We start from the raw sequence: 15676 nt of genomic DNA, 5'->3' as shown, positions 1-15676 counted from the left end.
ACAGGAAGTAGATGAGGCTGATCTTATTAAACAGCAGGAAATGCACCAGGAAGCACAGCGACGGCACTTCCACAGAAGGAGGAAGTTCATTTCTGCTGCGATGGGAAAGATTCAAGAGTCTCAGCGAAAAGGAGGGATTCTATTGGTGGAGGGGAGTCCTGGTGCGGGCAAGACGGCTTTCATGGTAAATGGTTTTATGCGCAGATACACACAAAAATACACACACACACTCTTCATAATGAAACACGCTCTGTTTTTTCTTCAGGCTGCTGTTGCTCACGCCCTCAAATCTCCTGCGTGTGATGTCATTTCCTACTCCACAGCTGCTAGCCAATCAGCTAGGAGCATTAGCCACATGTTGCGCTGTTTGGTCCAAAGTCTGAGGAAGATGAAGGAAGTAGAGGAAGAGCTGGCTCCAAGTGTATCCTACAGGTACAGGATGTAGAAATGTTGTCCATAAATCATTTTTAAAGATACAAGATGAGATATGGTTGGGCATGGAGGTGAACAGGTCCTAAGTGGCATTCTGTAGAACATTTACCTACAGCTGGCCCTGTAGATCCTGTTCTACACTTGTTGCTGAAACTACAATCAAACTGGTGCCTTAAATGCTTGATTGGTGATGAATCTGGTGACCAGTAAGGGCAAGGAAGTGTTAGAATCTGGCAATACCCAGACATTCATGGGAAATGCTATCTGACTGTTTTCTATGGCTACCGGTGAAGAACAACTTAATGTTTCAGCAATTTTAGACCAGTGCACAAAGCAAACTCCTTAAAGGTTTGGTGTGGAAAAACTTTACTGGCCTGCATAGAGCCCTGACCTCAACCCCACCCAACATCTTTATTATTAAACAGAATTTAACCTCTAACCTCACAAATGTTCTTCTAGATAGTTGGATGCATTTTTTTTTTCAACTTTTTAAAACATTGTTTGTAACTTACTCCATCTTTAATTATGAAAGTCCTGCTGCTGTTATTGGTCCGTTGTCTTGTGTTCCAGAGCCCTGCGGTCTGAGTTCCACCTGCGCTTGGCTGATCTTGGAGAAGATCCACTGCTGGTCTTGCTTGTTGATGGAGCAGATCTTGTACACGATGCCAGAGGTCAGATGGTTTCTGATTGGATACCAGAGAACATTCCCAAGGTCAGAATTACAAACTCTCACACAATACATTTTTACATGAGTTAAGTGAACAAGTATAAGATTAAAAGTGTGTGGACATTTTCTCATCCAATTTCCAAATTCACTTTTCCCACAAAAAGGATCAACTTTTTTATATCAACCTTTTCTCTTCTTTATTATTGTAAATTATTATTTAAATTTTCTTCATGAATGAAGAAATATGAGTGTAAATCAAGGATTTTTTGTTTGTTTGTTTTTTTTTTATGTAAAAAAACTTTTCCAGACAGAACATAAAAAAAATATATGTATTTTTTCCAAATGTGAGACATGTTCAATATGTAATTTTTAATTGGAATGGTTAATTGTTATTTGTCATTACATCTGCCAAATGTAATGTAATGAGTTATTAGTAGAGAGTTTGCTGCAGTAAGGTCCTCCATTATTCTGGTAAAACTTCACCTTTTTTAAAAATTATTGTGAGGATTTGCTTGAAATTTATGCATGTTTCTTTATATGTAAGTACATTTTAACCCTTAATGCCGCTGAACCCACTGAACAAAGGGGTGTACAGAAACCTGTGTGGAGAAGTGGTTATGATTTTTGATCTTTTTCTGATGAGGCCTGTCATGATAATTACAATATTGACTTATTGTATAATTATATAGACATAACCTCAAACATTTGTGCTTATCTGGCGTGACGTGCGGAGGCAGGGGAACTGTGGGTCTTGCCCATGCCAGGGCGTGTAGCCCCTCTCTGTCCCAGCTGGCTGCTCAATCAGTCCAATGCGAGCCAGCTGGGACAGAGAGGGGCTGGGCATCCTGATGTGGGGTGGACCCACAGTTCCCCTGCCTCCACACATAACACCAGATAAGAATATTATCAATATCTAAACATGCATTGGAACAGCATTATTTTGTTATTGAATTACCATTATATCCGTGGCACAGAAAGCTCTTAATATAATAACAATCAATATAATAATGATACCAATAATATCATTTATTACAATCATTTTGGGGCTGTCTGCAGTGTATTAACACACTTCACTCTCCTGTCTGTGCTCTTTAGGGGGTGTGTCTGGTCCTGAGTGTCTCCACAGGTTCAGCTCTCTGTAACTCTCTCAGTAAGAGGAGGTGCTGTGTGTCATTTCCGCTGGGACTATTACCCAGGCCTGAGCGCTGGGACGTCCTGCTGAAGGAGCTGGGTGTGTGTGGAGGGGAACTGAGGGATTCAGAGTCCAGCAAACAGGTCAGTCCATCATCTGTGATCCCAGAGAGATAGAATGAGTGAAGAACAGAATGATGAGCAGTCAGGTGAAGTGCAGAGTAGCTAGCTAGCTAGCTAGCTAGATAGATAGATAGATAGATAGATAGATAGATAGATAGATAGATAGATAGATAGACAGATAGATAGACAGATAGACAGACAGATAGACAGACAGATAGACAGACAGATAGACAGACAGACAGACAGACAGACAGACAGACAGATAGATAGAGATGCTGCTGATGAAGAAAGGAGCCGGCAGTTCACTCTACCTCCGACTGGTCTGTGAGGAGCTGAGGAACCACGCTTCATTTCAGGAGGTTACAGCCTAATCATCATGATAATAATGATTTATGTTATGGTAGTAATGATGGGGATGATTATGGTGTTAAAGTTGTGATGATTCTGGTAATGAATCTGATTGTACAGGTGGTGATTGTGGTAATGATGGTAATGGGAATGATGATTAACAATAAGGATCATTAATGAGTAATGATGACAGTGATATTGATGGTGGTTATGATAGTAATGATGTTGGTAAGTTTGATGTTTATGATGATGGTGATGATGTCTGTGATGATTGTGATGGTGATATTAACAGTAATGATGATATTGTGATATTAATAATCATTAATGAGTAATGATGACAGTGATGGTGGTTATGATAGTAATGATGTTGGTAAGTTTGATGTTTATGATGATGGTGATGGTGTTTGTGATGATAGTGATGATGGTTGTGATGATTTTGGTGGTGATATTGACAGTAATGATGATATTGTGATATTAATAATCATTAATGAGGACAGTGATATTGGATGGTAGTTATCATAGTAATGATGTTGGTAAGTTTGATGTTTGTGATGATAGTGATGATGGTTGTGATGATTTTGGTGGTGATATTAACAGTAATGATGATATTGTGATATTAAATGATGTTATGTAATAACAAAAGTTTGGGAGAAGGACCACGCCCGAACTCTACGTTCTAACTCCACCCCGTATCAATCAACCGTCCTATAAATACCTCCCCTAACTAACTATCTCTCGTGACGAAAACTTCGCATCAGTCGAATCTGCCGCACCCGCCTGCTCGCATTAGCTTGTTCTCCGCCATGGACCTTTAACTCACCGCCTCCGACGAGGACCTCTTCCCTCCTAGCCAGCCTGTCTCCACTCCTGCTCCACCTCGCCGGGCTCGTCGTCTGAATTCCGTAATCTCCATTCCGGCTACTCCTGGTTCTACTCCGGCTACTGCTTATTCTTCCTCCCGGGTCGGTCGTCCTCACCAGTGCACCCCCGGATCTCGGCGCTCCCGCCGCTCTTCTCCCCCTACTCCTCCTGCGCGGGCTCGTCGCTCCGGACGCCCGTCTTCCTCGGCCGGCCTCGCCGGCCCTGGGCCCCTCTCTCCTAGTAAGTCCCAGCCTCCTCGCATGTCCGATTGGACTGTTGTTAAGCTGCAGCGGGTTTTTGAAGGACCGCGGCGTCCCTTTCCCCCGTTCTGCTCCAAAAGCGGAACTTTTCACTGAACCTCTGAACAGCGCACATGAGCCGCACCGGCGTCGCGGCCTGATGACGTCACCCGCTCAACTCGCTGCCGCTGCAGCTCTCGCGCCCCTGGCGCGGCACCAACTTCGCCTCAGCGCCTCGTCTCTCGTCCCTCTCGTCTCTCTTCCCCTCTGTCGTCCAACTCCCCCTCCCTCAGTCGTCCAACTCCCCCCTCCCTCAGTCGTCCAACTCCCCCCTCCCTCAGTCGTCCAACTCCCCCCTCCCTCTGTCGTCCAACTCCCCCTCCCTCTGTCGTCCAACTCCCCCTCCCTCTGTCGTCCAAACCCCCTCGCCGCTGCTGCAGCTCTCGCACACCTGGCGCGGCACCAACTTCGCCTCAGCGCCTCGTTTCTCTCGTCTTTCTCGTTTCCCTCTTCCCCTCAGTCGTTCAAACCCCCTCTCTCGGTCATCCTCCTTCTCCATTTCTGCGTTCCTCCTGCTGTTCTCCAACAGTGTTGCCAACTTGCCGACTTAGTTTTTGTTTGTTATTGAGAGTTTAAATGAACACACATGCTCTTCAGTTTCTCCTCAGCGAGCAGCAGGTGCTGCCGCGAGCCCCGCCCACGACACTCACAGCGCAGTCTCAGTCAAACCACACACTCACACTGCTCTTCAAACACGCTGCAACGAACTGCGCATACCTACAGCCGCCGCTGACTGTCTAAAAAAAAAAAAAAAAAAACTTAATCATGTAATTTACGTTAAAATGCAGTTATTTTCAGAAGTCTCTGCCTATTTATAAAAGCAACAGACGGAGTTCATTTGTAACATTTCTAACATTTAAGGGGTTTTACTCACAAACTGCAGCCAATGGCTACTTTCCTTACTGAGCAGTTGGCAACACTATTCTCCAACCCGTCCCTTCCAGCCAGCCTTTCTCCTTCCTTACTCCGTCAATTCTCTCCCCGCCTCCTCTCTCGCCGTTTCTCACCGGGCTGCAGCACCCGCTCAGCTCCTTGCTGGAGCTTCCTGACCTTCATTCTCCATCTACAGCGCCGCCCCCTCTCAGCTCGCGCTGCGGCTCATCTCCAACACTGGAACCCTGCTACATTCCAAGACGCCCCGGATCTGGAACTTCATTGACGTGTGTTTGCGGGACGAAGCTCCCCATCCCGCGATGGGCCTGGCTGTCTAAGGCTGACGTGGTTTCGGCTTTCAAAAAAACCTCCCTCTCCATCCTGACTCCTGGCGCCTTTTCAGAGTCCGTTTTTCAGTTCACCTTGCTTTCGGGTGCAAAAGTAACCCCAAGCTTCGATTCCTTTGCTAAGGCGCTCTGCTGGATTTGCTTAACACGGGCCCCAGTTCGTGCTCCACCTCCTGGGTAACTTCGTCGTCGGTCCTCCTTCCTCGCCCCTCTTGATGGGTCTTGAAGCCACGACCAGCGCTTTCACTCGCCTCCGTGCCCCGCCGTCGGAGAACTCCGTTGGTCCCTCCACATCTCTCGAGTTTCTTGGGATCTTTCTGGACTCCGCCTCCTTTCAAGTCTCCCCGCCCGTACCTAGCACCGTCTTTCCCCCCTCGGCCACTTTATTCACAACCCAAAATCTAACCCAGGGTCGTTCTTTCATTTCCCGCCTCCTCCGCTTGGCTTTTCGTCCGAGCCCTCCGCCATTCATTATGCTCAACTGATACTGCACGTCAGAGCTCCATTTCTGGCTGTGCCTCCTCTGCAATCGACCGGGTTTTTCTTCTACGCCAACGCAGCTTCCAGCTCTTTTGATATCAAGCTATTCACAGATGCCGCTCCTTCCTCTGGTCGCTTCTGCTTGGCCGGAGAACTTCATGTGCTCCGCCGCGCAGCCGCGCGATTCTTCTGCGCTCTCTGGACTTATATGCGGTCCTCGTCGCTGCCCTCCTTTGGGGACATGAATGGTCAGGAAAATCAATTTTACTCCATTCAGACAATCTTGCCGCGGTCCACATCAACAAAAGTCGATCAAAATCGCTAGACATAATGCCTTTTATCCGTCGCCTCACTTGGCACTCCATTAAGCATCAGTTTATAATTAAAGCTGTCCACATCCCAGGTTTATCCAACTCTATTGCTGACTCTCTTTCTCGCTTTCAATTCCAGAAATTCAGATCCTTGGCTCCGCATGCAGACTGCAACCCAACGCCGGTACCTCCATTTTCACTAACTACACTACACCTAACCCCCGTCTGAACGAACTAATCCTCCAAGCACAACAAACCATCCTTTCAGCCGTTTCCCCACAGACACTCTCTACTTACTGGTCAAGCTGGAAAGCATACAAAAATTTCCACTCCACACATAATATATCTTTCCCTTCTCATCATCCATCCGTAATAGCAGCTTATATTACTTTCATTCACACTCAACATTCAGTCCGTTCCTCATCACTCAGAGTCCATCTGGCAGCTATCAATTTTTTCACTAAACTAATTACTGGCATACCACACCCTTCCTCTAATCACCTTTAAAATCAAGCGAAGCAAAACTGACCAACTTGGCAAAACCACGATCCTCCATCTGTTTAAACTTGACTCACCCCTCAGCCCGTACGAACCACTCGTCCACCACCTAAATCTCCGGCTCTCTCAACAAGCATCACCTTCGGATCCTCCGTTCACTACGGAATCTGGTAGTATAATCACAAGGCACTGGTTCCACACACATTTCCGCCTCATCCTTTCAGTCAACGGTTACTCACCAGACCAATTCTCCGCCCACTCATTCCGCATCGGTGCAGCATCCAACGCCTCCAGACAAGGAATCCCCGAGCACGTCATCAAGCTTCTCGGACGGTGGTCTTCTCAGGCGTACCACTTATACATCCGTTCCAAACCAGACGATTCGAGACAGGCTCATCTCAAACTAGCTTCATTATAAGCTCCATATTTTGGGGATATAACAGCACGCTTCTTCAGCACGCAGTTCAGAACTCCAGCCCAAATTTCCCCGAGTTCCCTCCCCTTTTTCTTCCTTTTCTACTTCTATAAGGCGTGGTCCGCACTTAGCAAAATGATGTTATGTAATAACAAAAGTTTGGGAGAAGGACCACGCCCGAACTCTACGTTCTAACTCCACCCCGTATCAATCAACCGTCCTATAAATACCTCCCCTAACTAACTATCTCTCGTGACAAAAACTTCGCAACCCACCTCCTCCCCAACAACCCCCTTTTTTCTACTCTTCCACTTCTCATTAAATAAAAAGGGGGGGATATAACTGCACGCTTCTTCAGCACGCAGTTCAGAACTCCAGCCCAAATTTCCCCGAGTTCCCTCCCCTTTTTCTTCCTTTTCTACTTCCATAAGGCGTGGTCCGCACTTAGCAAATAATCATTAATGAGTAATGATGACAGTGATATTAGATGGTGGTTATGATAGTAATGATGTTGGTAAGTTTGATGTTTGTGATGATAGTGATGATGGTTGTGATGATTTTGGTGGTGATATTAACAGTAATGATGATATTGTGATATTAATAATCATTAATGAGTAATGATGACAGTGATATTAGATGGTGGTTCTGATAGTAATGATGTTGGAAAGTTTGATGTTTATGATGGTGGTAATTATGATAATGGGGGTAATGATTTTGATAATGTTGACAGTGGTGATGATGTGATGATTTTCAGATGATGGACAGTGTCCAGGCTCTTCCTCAGTCTCTGTGTGAGCTGGTTCAGCACACTCTGCTCAGGCTTCAGGCTCAGTTTGGGATTGCAGGGCTGGACTGGACACTGGCTGCTCTAAGTGTCAGCTCCACTGGTACGAGGATCTTTAATCTTATCTTATTTTCTCGCCTGTATTTTTCATCCACAGCATTTACATTATGATCATGAGCTGCATCAGAAATGTATTGTGTTTTCTCAGGTTTGAGGGACAGAGATCTGTACACTCTGCTGAACCTGTGCAGCGACCTGAGCTCCATTCGGCGTCCCCCAACCTGGCAGGAAACGCTTCATTTGGCCAAGAACCCAAAGAACAGAGTGCCCATGATGGTGCTCTGCCAGCTGGCAGTAACTTTGCGAAGGTTAATAATCAGTGTACAGTAGAAGTTTAAAGTTTAAAATCATTAACTTATATTTCTGTTATTAGGAAATGGCAGTTAATGGGGACTAAATAATATCTGAAAGGCCAAGAAAACTTTCAAAGAGAATTGTTTATATGCTGGTAAATCAGGCAAGTCTGTAAGAGGAAGAATACAAGACGACTGTCACAGAGCTTTTCCACCGATGTGGAATCGTCTGTAACGTCTGTTTGTCTGTTTGTTTTTCCACTGCAGCTGTGCAACGCCGTCTGTTGATAATGTATAAAATAACATTTTGACGGTTGACCCAAAACTGGTGGAACTGTGGGCTGGTTCGCTAAAAAGCACCACAGTTCTTATAACCCCAAGCAAACCAGAGACCTATTTCATGGAACAGAGCGCAATCAGGGGTTGAGAGATGAGAGGGCAGTTCTCTGTAAAGTTGCTTTGTGTCAGCTTCTGTTGTAAAAAGCGCTATATAAATAAAATTGAATTGAATTAACATGACTATGAAAACAAGAAGTAACAGAAAAACTGAGAAAAGTCAAGGACACTTACAGATCTAAAACGAAGCATAAAAAAAAGACAAAGATCACTAAAGCAAAAGGGCTCTATACACACTGGGAGACTGGGAACACCTGGGGAGGATGACGAGGGGGCGGGGTTACAAACAAACCCAGGAGACAGTACTGACAAGGCAGAGGCATGTGCTTAAACAGCTTAAAGAGCACATTGGGGAAAAAACAGAAACCGACAGAAAGCAAGACATGAACAGAATGGACAAAGGAAGAAAACAAGACATAGAAGACAACAGTGTTTGCCAGCTGTAATTCTGAAAAAAAGGTCTACAGTAAAATAACCTTGTTTACGACTTTATCGCCAGTGATGCTGGTGATCAACAAGATTAAAGAGCCACTAAACCTAAACCATTTTTTTTCATTAATAGCTGAAATGTGTTCCTTTGAAGTCATGAAACGTAACAGTCCTGCTAAAATTTTTCTATAAACCTTTCCTAATCTTTAAAAAACACTTTTATTTCAGTCATTTCAGTAGATAATGTGGACACATCACAATATGCAAATCAGTTAATCAATAATACCCCCCCGCTGACGTCCGACCATCTGGGTCTCACCGCTTTTAGAGGCACACTGCTGCTGCAGCTCAGCCAATTAGCTCTACCTCCTGCCCCGCCTCTAAACCCATACATCATACAGAGCCCCTACCAAAATACCCCTCCCATTTTTTAGCCTTTTTTAAATTTAAGCTGAGGGTGGAGTCAGCTAAAATCAGGGGGTTTAGTTACCCCTTAATTGGCATACAGTGATTTGATAGAGATAACAATCTTTAAGGATCTAATGTCTCCCAATGCAGGATGATCCAGCCGTCCTTTTCACACTCACCAGACGAGCCCCTCGCGATGACCAATGAGGAAGTCCGATCAGCTTTCATGCAGTTCTGTGGTTCTACAGAGGAGGATCTGAACAGAGCTCATTTAATAATATCAGGTAAGACACCAGTTCACAGCGTTTTAACCCTCAGAAACAAGACGTTTATCTGCTCTGTGGTCACGCCCTGAATATTTCCTCCACAGCTCACCTGTGGGTGCGATCGGACCCTCACGAGAACAACACCTTCATTCACTGTGACGCAGAAGCTCTGAATTACCTGCTAACTCACCTGGTCAGTTCTTCAGCTTTCTTCTGTACAGAACACCCCACCCTCTTTACCCCTAAAGCTAGAGCATCTGTAGCTTTACAGTGAGGAGTTCAGAGGGGTAAAGACTAAATTCTGAATCAGATAACATCAGCCTCTACTGTGGGACAGAGTGAGGTGTATCAGAGCTGGGTATCCGGCGCTTTTCTCCGAGTGTGCTGACTGCCTAGTGATGCTGCATCAGCAACAGCTGGAAATGAGCTGGAGTCTGACTTCACATGTATCAGATTAAGGCCTAGAAATTAGATTAATAAATCTCATAAATAGAGCTGGATTTTAGATCAGTTATTGGATTCCTCAGCACATGCGTTCACTTACTCTGATTTCTTTCAGTTTGTTTAGTTTTGCTCATCCACACAAACCTAACACAGGTGAGAACACAAGTGAGACAGGTGCTCATTCAAAAAGCCTGTCTCTGTCTTTACAGCAGTTTAGAGACAGCTGTAGGAAGGGCAGATTGGTTTTATATTAAAAATAGATCCATATTAGGCAATAAATGATTATTTTAAATAAGATATTTGTTATTATATATTTGCTTTTATTTGCTTATATAGTTTGTTGTGTATACTGAATTAAATTTGTAATTTTGCACTTAGTTCCTTGGAATGTTGTCAGAGACTGTGAAACAAGGCCTTAAAAATGGCAGGTAGAAAAATGGCGGAAAAGTCAAACAAAAAACATGCCACCTGGCATGGCTCAAAAAAAGCAAGTAGTACCAAACAAATCTAGAAACTTAAACACTTTTCGGCTCTCTTTTCTTTATTTTGTAAGCCTTTTGTTTTCTTTTGAGATGTTTCTTTCTTTTTTGTCTCTCTTCTCTTTTACCCAATGTTACCGGTCAGCTCTCTACAAAGGTGCGACAGAGAAATGAGGTTTGGCTGGGGGTTTTTAAGCTGTGTTTATACCTAAGCCTGGTCTGTGCTGATTACTGCTAGGGATTCTGGGACTTTGAGTTTTTTAATAGGCAACCTTCTTAAAGTTATTGGTTGATTGCAAAGTAGAAATCTGATTATTGTCCATTATCTGAATATTCAAGTGCATATAAACATGTTGATTAAATAACTGAAAACTGGAAATTAAATACATTCAATGTAAAAAAAAATGGGACTATTGTTATGTTCGTCATGAAATCTGCAAAGAATGTAAAAGGCAGCTTGTGATTTTAAATTATGCCAAATATTTAAAAAAAAAGGAAATTCAAGTTTTTGTTCTGCCTTTTTTTCTGACGATTTTGGGGGTTTCTACTGTTAAGTGTGCTGGAATGTAAATTAGTGTGAATATTATTGATTTAATTGATCACTTATTATGATCATAAAATTATGAGTGTACTAAGTGATGTTTATTATTTTGGTAGCTAATGTTGTCAATATTAGCATGTATTCTAGCAGTTTTAGAAAAGCATTTGTATTTGCATGGTTTATGCTCTTGAATTATTGAACAGTTTTACAGCTCTCTTATCTCTTTAACTCCTCAGATGAAGTGTGGACAGTGGGAGCAGGTGCATTTCCTGCTCTCCAGTTACTACTTCCTGTATGCTAATGTTCGACATGGACTCCTGCACCCCCTGCTGGAGAGCTATACTCTGTTGTGTAAGTCTTACTCACTGTGACAGACACAGTTTAAGCCTTGCTGATAAAACGCTGATGAATACTAGATTTTAGTATTGGTGGATTTTCCTTTGCTGAATTTAAAAATAGATTTAAAGCAAAACTTGCACATAAAAGTATTTTACAAATATATATTTATTGATTTCTTTCTGCAGTAAAGAGAGACAAAGTTGACAGGTGCTTGACGGAAACATCAGGTAGGACAAATTCAGCTTTTCTCACTTTAGCTTCTGAAATGTTAGATATAATTAATAACAAAGTCAAAGATTATTGGTGGATAAAGTGAACTTTTAAGACCTCTGCTTAACATAATAATGTATAGTATAAAGTATTTAAATGTATATATGTATATATAATAAAATACACAGTTTTAGCGACCAGACTACTTTTTTATTATATATTAGATATTTTTTTTATGTCTTTGTTTATTTATTTAGTTAGTTAGTTAGTTACATAGGTAGGTAATCAGCCAGGTATCATTCAGTTTGTCAGACATTCAGTTAGTTAGGTAATTAGTTAGTTAATTAATCAGTTAGTTCACTAGTCAAAAAGTTAGTGGTTTGATCAGTTAGCCAAATAATTTATTCATAATTTATAAGCTTTTAGTCAGTTAGTTTAGTAATGAAGCCAGTTTATTAGTTCATCACTTTTTTATCTGGTCTGTTGAATATTTAGCTAGCAGATAATTAGTAACGTACTCAGTTAGTTTATCAGTTAGCAAATTGAGCTGATTATCTCTTCAGTTAGTTACTCAGTAAGTCAGTCGAGTAGTTCAATAATCACTTAGTAACTTGGTGAGTTAATCAGTTGGGTAGTTATTAAGTTAGATATTTGGCTCTTTGGTAAATGTATGTCAGTTATTTAGTCAGTAGGGTACTAAGTTAGTTGGTCAGATGGTTATTTATTTATTTATTTATTTATTTATTTATTAATTTATAGGTCAGACAGTGAGGCCCAAGTAATAGTAATAGAATTAGAATAGAATAGAATAGAATAGAATAGAAAGTAAGAAAGACCTGAATGGATTTTTGTGTGCATTGTCTAATTATTCCTCATTACTGTTTTACTCTTTTTATTTCCCCTCACTATCCTCTCCACAGATGATGTTTGGCAGTGTGAAGATTTCCTGAAGCACCACGCCCCCCTCCTCTCCCATTGGCCGGCTCTGTTTGTGCAGCAGGCTCTAAACGAGGCAGATGACTCCCCCGCCCGAGTCTGGGCTGAGAGGATCGTCCTGCAGGGAGGAGTGAGGGCACTGAAGAGGCTGAATAAAACCGGACCCTCAGAGCAGCAGGACGGGTACAATCTCCTCCCCTCCACAGTGCAGTGCAGTGCAGTAATGAAGAGTTAATCAAAATAGAATTAACTAAAACTAAACTGAGGGTTAAACACGGATATATAGAGTTATTAATGGAAGAATGTTTGGCGTGGTTGGGTAAGTTAGTGGGTTGGGTGGACGGGTCAGGTTGTGGGTGAGTGAGTGGGTGGGTGGGAGATTGAGTGGGTGGGTTGGAAGGGTGGGTTGAGATGTTGGGTTGACTGGGTTGATGGGTGGGTGCTGGGCTTGGTGAGTTGGGTGATTGGGTTGATGGGTGGATGGTTGGTGGGTTGGGTGGACGAGTTGGTTTGGTGGGTGGTTATGTTGGAAGGATTGTGTGAGTGGGTGATTTGGGAGGGTTGGGTGAGTGGGTTGGGAGGGTGGGATGGTTAATTGGGTCGATGGGTGGGTGCTGGGCTTGGTGGTTTGGGAGGGTGAGTGAGTGGATTGGAGAGTGAGTGAGTGGGTTGAGTGATTGGGTGGGTTGAGTGATTGGGTGGGTTGAGTGAGTGGGTGGGTTAAGTGATTGGTTGGGTTAAGTGAGTTTGTAGTCAGTTAATTTGTGAGGTAGTTTATTGGTTATTTAATCAATTAATTAATTAGGTGATCAGTCAATAAGTCAGTCTGTTAGCCAGTCAGGGAGTCAGTTAGTTAGCTGGTTACAAGTCATGTACATAAGATACTTCTACACATAGCTTTTAGAAGCACATCAGCGAATAAAAGTGTAATTAGAAAGTTTGATGATCATAAGGGAGACATAAATACTAAAATGAAATCTAAATAAAATACATTAAGGTAAATAATAAAGATTTGTGTGTGTGTGTGTGAATGTGCTCTTTGTGATGTCTGTTGTTTATCTGTTATTGTAATTATAATCTAGTGCTGATATTTCTGGTTTATTATTTGCAGTGAGCTGGTGTCCAGGTTGCCCTGGGCTCCGTCCTGTGTGGCTGTGAGTCCAGGGGGCGTGTTTTTAGTGGTGGGGACTGAGAAAGGCATTCTGCACATTTTCCTTTTAGACACTAAACAGGTAATAATTAATCTACTGAAACACACAGATCTTTAACACTGCAGATACACTGCAGATTAATTCCAGGCCCGACTCACTCTTTCACATTTCTGCACGAGTCCTGTTTCTGTTTAGAATTCTGAACTTTATTCTCATCCTGTTCTGATCATGCTCACTGAAACAGGAAGTGAGGTCACTGGTCAGCACCTGTGATGGTATCTCTGGCTGCATCTTCCTGGAGGAGAGTGTGGTGTGCATCACTTCATACAGCGGTCAGGTGGAGGTGTGGGATTTTCAGTCTGGCTGCAGGTAAATACAGTTAATATGATCACTACTATTAGTGATTATGAGCAGTTAGATAGTGAATAGCAAGTACCAAACACTACCCCAGAGCACAGCCTGAGGGATATGCCACATTCATTTTGTAGAACCGAGTGAATGTTGAAGGAGACATCCAAGTCGTGCAGATGTCAGCAATCCAGGGATCTAAGATACCCCTTTAAAGTAATAATTTTTGAAGCTGCTGAGTGGTCCTGCCGCTGGAGAGAGAGCACAGTTGGTCTTGCTCTGTCTTGGTGGGTACAGTAGATGGCGCTTTCTCCCCTCATCACTCCTAGAGTGATGTCGATCAGCACAAGACGTCTGTGAGCTGATGTATCAGAACCGAGTCGCTGCGCTTTCCTCCAAATGCGCTGTGATGCTACTTGGCAAGTTAGAAGCTGTTTTTAGCAGTTTAAAAAGAGGGGAAATTTTCACCCTCTTGGTGTTGTGGCATCACTTGTGGTGGGGGATATACAGCTGAGTAGCAGCTGAATAGGTGGGAAATTTGACCTAGCTAAATTGGGAGAAAAAATGGGAGAAATGTTGAAATAAATCTTTATAAAAAGTAATGATTTCAGCCGCTGTTATGGCCTGTCTAGAGGTAGACCACAATATAAAAAGGTGTCTCCCCCATACTTCCCAAACCTCCACCCACCAGACCAGTCACAGACACGAAGATATGAGTCTCAGGCTTCAGGGATGATCTCAGCCCAAAATAATACTAAACATTACTCCCCAAACTAACCCAACTATAAGAAGGCAAAGAAATTATCCCAGCCGGCATCGGGCATAAGGCAGTACAATTGTATGATATAGCTAATCGGCTCTTCCAGTGTAAATGGTTTTTGATTTATTGGAAAAACATAAAAAAGTGTTACAACAGCCCATAAAACAGTCTCCCCTACTACTGTGTGTACAAACACACACATACTCATATTACTAGTAATAAGTGTAAAACTACTAGAACTACTAGTAATACAGACAGTTCTGATTGCAGTTTTGTGATTAATGTTGGGAGGAGGTCAGTGCTGATATCCTAAAACAAAGAAACAAGATGTTTCAGAGAATTTTAGAGACTTTTAAAGAGGCAGAATTGTGTTTTCCCTCCAGAACGGCCCGTCTGAATGTCCACTCCAGGAAAATCACAGGATGTGATGTCAGCTCAGACAGGAAGCTCTTTGCCACCGTCTCGCTGGACTTCAGTCTGAAGGTCAGACCTGGTGGATGTTTATAGAGCTGGAACTAGTTTATGTGGGTGATGTTTTAATTTGGGCTGCTGTTGGGTTTGTGCAGGTCTGGTCGTCCCGAGGGCTTCAGCAGGTGGCTTTTCTCCTTCAGCCATCTCCTCCAAACTGTGTGACCTTTGACCCCGCGGGGATACTGGTGGCTGTGGGCTGCTGGGACGGAGCGGTGCGAGTGTGGAAGTGGATCGATAAGCAGGAGCACAAGGTAAAGAGGAGGAAGAGGAGGAGGAGTCAAAAGAGGAAGTGGAGTTACTGAGACACGAACATCAACTTTCATTACTGCTCTCTCTCTCTCTTTCTCTCTCAGACTCTGATTGGTCACGGCTCCTCTGTGCGCTGTGTGCGGTTCTGCAGCTCGTCGTATTTGCTGTGTTCGGGTAGTTTGGACGGAGAGGTGCGGCTGTGGTCACTTCCTGCAGAGAACTGTATGTGGCGCCGTCAGGCTCACTGCGGTTCTGTGGAGGCTCTCAGTTTTCTGGCTGATGAAGAGATCATGCTGAGCGCTGGGCGTGACGGCACGGTAAAGAAAA

At 43.4% G+C, this 15676-nt stretch overlaps 2 protein-coding genes across 3 annotated transcripts in view; one reads left to right on the top strand and one right to left on the bottom strand.

The window, feature by feature from the left end:
• LOC125785892 (ribonuclease inhibitor-like) overlaps positions 1 to 15676 on the bottom strand; it is a 330748-nt gene that overhangs the window by 197352 nt on the left and 117720 nt on the right. The gene's annotated exons all lie outside the window — the stretch shown is intronic.
• Positions 1 to 15676, top strand: part of LOC125785886 (telomerase protein component 1-like) — a 69507-nt gene that overhangs the window by 38022 nt on the left and 15809 nt on the right. For both annotated transcript variants that reach the window (XM_049470065.1, XM_049470064.1), the window contains exons 22-37: positions 5 to 184; positions 266 to 432; positions 1003 to 1144; positions 2195 to 2374; positions 7540 to 7672; positions 7778 to 7937; positions 9306 to 9439; positions 9526 to 9614; positions 11122 to 11236; positions 11410 to 11451; positions 12355 to 12553; positions 13482 to 13602; positions 13766 to 13890; positions 15013 to 15112; positions 15196 to 15351; positions 15454 to 15666. In XM_049470065.1, the coding sequence (XP_049326022.1) occupies positions 5 to 184; positions 266 to 432; positions 1003 to 1144; positions 2195 to 2374; positions 7540 to 7672; positions 7778 to 7937; positions 9306 to 9439; positions 9526 to 9614; positions 11122 to 11236; positions 11410 to 11451; positions 12355 to 12553; positions 13482 to 13602; positions 13766 to 13890; positions 15013 to 15112; positions 15196 to 15351; positions 15454 to 15666 (2256 nt within the window). The remainder of the gene's footprint in view (positions 1 to 4; positions 185 to 265; positions 433 to 1002; positions 1145 to 2194; positions 2375 to 7539; positions 7673 to 7777; positions 7938 to 9305; positions 9440 to 9525; positions 9615 to 11121; positions 11237 to 11409; positions 11452 to 12354; positions 12554 to 13481; positions 13603 to 13765; positions 13891 to 15012; positions 15113 to 15195; positions 15352 to 15453; positions 15667 to 15676) is intronic.

This window comes from Astyanax mexicanus, chromosome 21 (assembly GCF_023375975.1).
Source record: "Astyanax mexicanus isolate ESR-SI-001 chromosome 21, AstMex3_surface, whole genome shotgun sequence".
Taxonomy (NCBI): domain Eukaryota; kingdom Metazoa; phylum Chordata; class Actinopteri; order Characiformes; family Acestrorhamphidae; genus Astyanax; species Astyanax mexicanus.
Note: the sequence above shows the minus strand (reverse complement) of the source record. Positions and strands in the feature narration are given on the sequence as shown.